At 37.4% G+C, this 2394-nt stretch overlaps 1 protein-coding gene across 2 annotated transcripts in view; it reads left to right on the top strand.

Annotated features, from left to right (window-relative positions):
- The window catches only part of sec22bb (SEC22 homolog B, vesicle trafficking protein b), a 5320-nt gene that overhangs the window by 1520 nt on the left and 1406 nt on the right, over positions 1-2394 (top strand). Inside the window, exons 2-4 of one of the 2 annotated variants that reach the window (XM_014004656.1) lie at positions 521-532; positions 741-850; positions 953-1113. In XM_014004656.1, coding sequence (XP_013860110.1) covers positions 521-532; positions 741-850; positions 953-1113 — 283 coding nt within the window. The remainder of the gene's footprint in view (positions 1-520; positions 533-740; positions 851-952; positions 1114-2394) is intronic. The other variant, XM_014004657.1, reaches the window with a different exon arrangement.

The raw sequence follows: 2394 nt of genomic DNA, 5'->3' as shown, positions 1-2394 counted from the left end.
ATTCAATATTTATGCATCAATGTTACAAAATAAACAAATTAAAAAAGTAAAAGGTAATAGTTGTTCTGTCACATACTGCGGAGTTTCACCTACCATTAATAGGCAACACCCCCTGCAACCCCCCACCCCCCGGGGATGTCCGGCCCCTGAACTGTTGGTCTTGAGTTACTGTGGCCCGCTGAGCAATTTAGTTGAATATTCCTGCACTAATTGATCATTTTAAAGGTGTTACTGTATTTATTCTGAACTTTARAAAGGCTGGTCTGTAAGAGGAAGAACTATTGCAGGGTTTAAAATAGCTGATTTCTTTTTTCTGGGTTTGACACAGACCTCAAAATTGAAATAAACTTGAAGACAGGCTTAAGTTCAGAGCGACCCTCAGAAAACTGTCTCTGAGTTGAGCAAAAAAAGGGAAATTTGATGTGATGTTTAAATGGTTGTATTTGTAACACAGTGAGTTGTTTTATTTTCTTCGTCTAATATCTTTCTCTTCACTCTTTTCTTTGTGCTTTCTCAAAAGGGAAGTGAAAAGGTTCGTCGCATGTGTTTCATGTGTAAAAGCTGCAAAACATTTCATCTCCAGTTTGAATAGAAACGGCACCACGTTGTTGGAGCTGGCTGTGTAGCAAACTTTAAACTCAGATTTGTCAGAGCCAGTTAGTTGACCCGATTAAACGTGTTTTGTGTTTGACTTCACCGGGGAGTTGTTCGGTTCTAATTTTTTGCTCCTCTGTCTTCAGTTGGGTCGAGATCTCCAACAGTACCAGACTCAAGCCAAGCAGCTGTTCAGGAAGCTCAACGAGCAGAGTCCCACCCGCTGCACTTTAGAAGCTGGCTCTGTGGCTTTCCAGTGAGTTCAAATCATAAACATTTCTTGAGAGATAGGAACTCTCATTTCCCAGCACTGCTTTTATTCAAAGCCCAACATTTTTCCTTTTTATCTTCCTTGCAGTTACTTCATAGAGCAAGGAGTTTGCTACCTCGTGCTGTGTGAAGCCAGCTTTCCTAAGAAGCTAGCCTTTGCGTATCTAGAGGACCTGCAGGCAGAGTTTCATGAGCAGCATGGGAAGAAAGTCATCACAGTATCCCGTCCATACTCTTTTATTGAGTTTGGTAAGAAACAGACAGAGCTGGGTTCATTTCTGAGCTCTTGTAGGAAAACAGTGTTGTTCAAAATGGTTTGTCTGAATAAAACAGGAATCAGCTGGATTTATTCTTAAAACTTTATTGTCAATCTTCTGACTCCAGTCAGGTTCACAGTACAGCACACAGCAGGCCTCAGCCTAAGAACCTGGGCTCAAAACAAAACAAAACACAGCAGCCTGCTCTGAGCAGAGGCTGCAAAACACTAACAACTTCTTTCTATTATAATAATGAATTGACCTTATAATGGTCATCTCTTCCTGGTTACACCTCTGGAGGTGTTAACTTTTATGTTAGACATCAGAACGTAACTCATTTTTGTTTAGGCTAAAGAAAGAACACATAAGACACACCAACTTATTCTGTTATGTCCTTAAACCTGCAATGATCAGAAAATATAAAATATGAAACTGCATCTAATATTCAGTTAATCAGTTACAAAATCAACTTCACTCTGATGCATAAGTCGTACTATACAGTATAGTATAACATTTTTGGACTTAAATATAGCTTAAAAAATAGTTGTTAGTTTTGTGTGTAGCATAAAATAAAGATTCTCACTTTGGTAGGTAGGTAGAACACAGAGAAAAATAATACCAGGTAGGTAAGTACTAGGTATGTAGGTAGGTAGAAACCACAGAAAAAATAATAGGTAGAAAGTAGGGTTGGGCATAATTGTATTGTGTGCAATTAATCGTCAGAAAAACATTAATCGATTAATTTTTGGCACTTGACAATTTATACGATTAATGCCAACAGGCAGAGTCCGCTCGCTGCTCCTCTCTGCTTCAAATATGACGAACATTAAAAAAAGTTCTGTAATTTATTTATCTATCAACACAATTTAAAATATGATGTATAGCCCGAAGTCTGTGATTTTGACACAATTTGGAACAGATTTTTATGAAGAGCAAATCTTTCCCACTAAGTTGGTCATGTGACTATGAAATAAGGGCGTCCAGGGACTCCAGGGGATTAATCGTCAAATTAATCGTTATCGGCTAAATACCACAATTAATCGTGATTAATTTTTTTGCCAATATTGCCCAACCCCAGTAGACAGGTAGAAAACAGAAAAATAAATTATAATACTAGGCCAGTAGGTAGGAAATGCAGAGAGAAAAATAATACTAGGTAGGTAGAAAAGAGAGAAATAATAATACTAATTGATACAATCAAACTGCATTCAATGAAATTCAAGCAAAATCATGTAAAAACACACACACACACATATATATATATATATATATA

Source organism: Austrofundulus limnaeus, unplaced genomic scaffold (assembly GCF_001266775.1).
Source record: "Austrofundulus limnaeus strain Quisiro unplaced genomic scaffold, Austrofundulus_limnaeus-1.0 Scaffold25, whole genome shotgun sequence".
In the NCBI taxonomy this organism is placed as follows: domain Eukaryota; kingdom Metazoa; phylum Chordata; class Actinopteri; order Cyprinodontiformes; family Rivulidae; genus Austrofundulus; species Austrofundulus limnaeus.
This window is presented reverse-complemented; position numbering and strand designations above follow the sequence as displayed.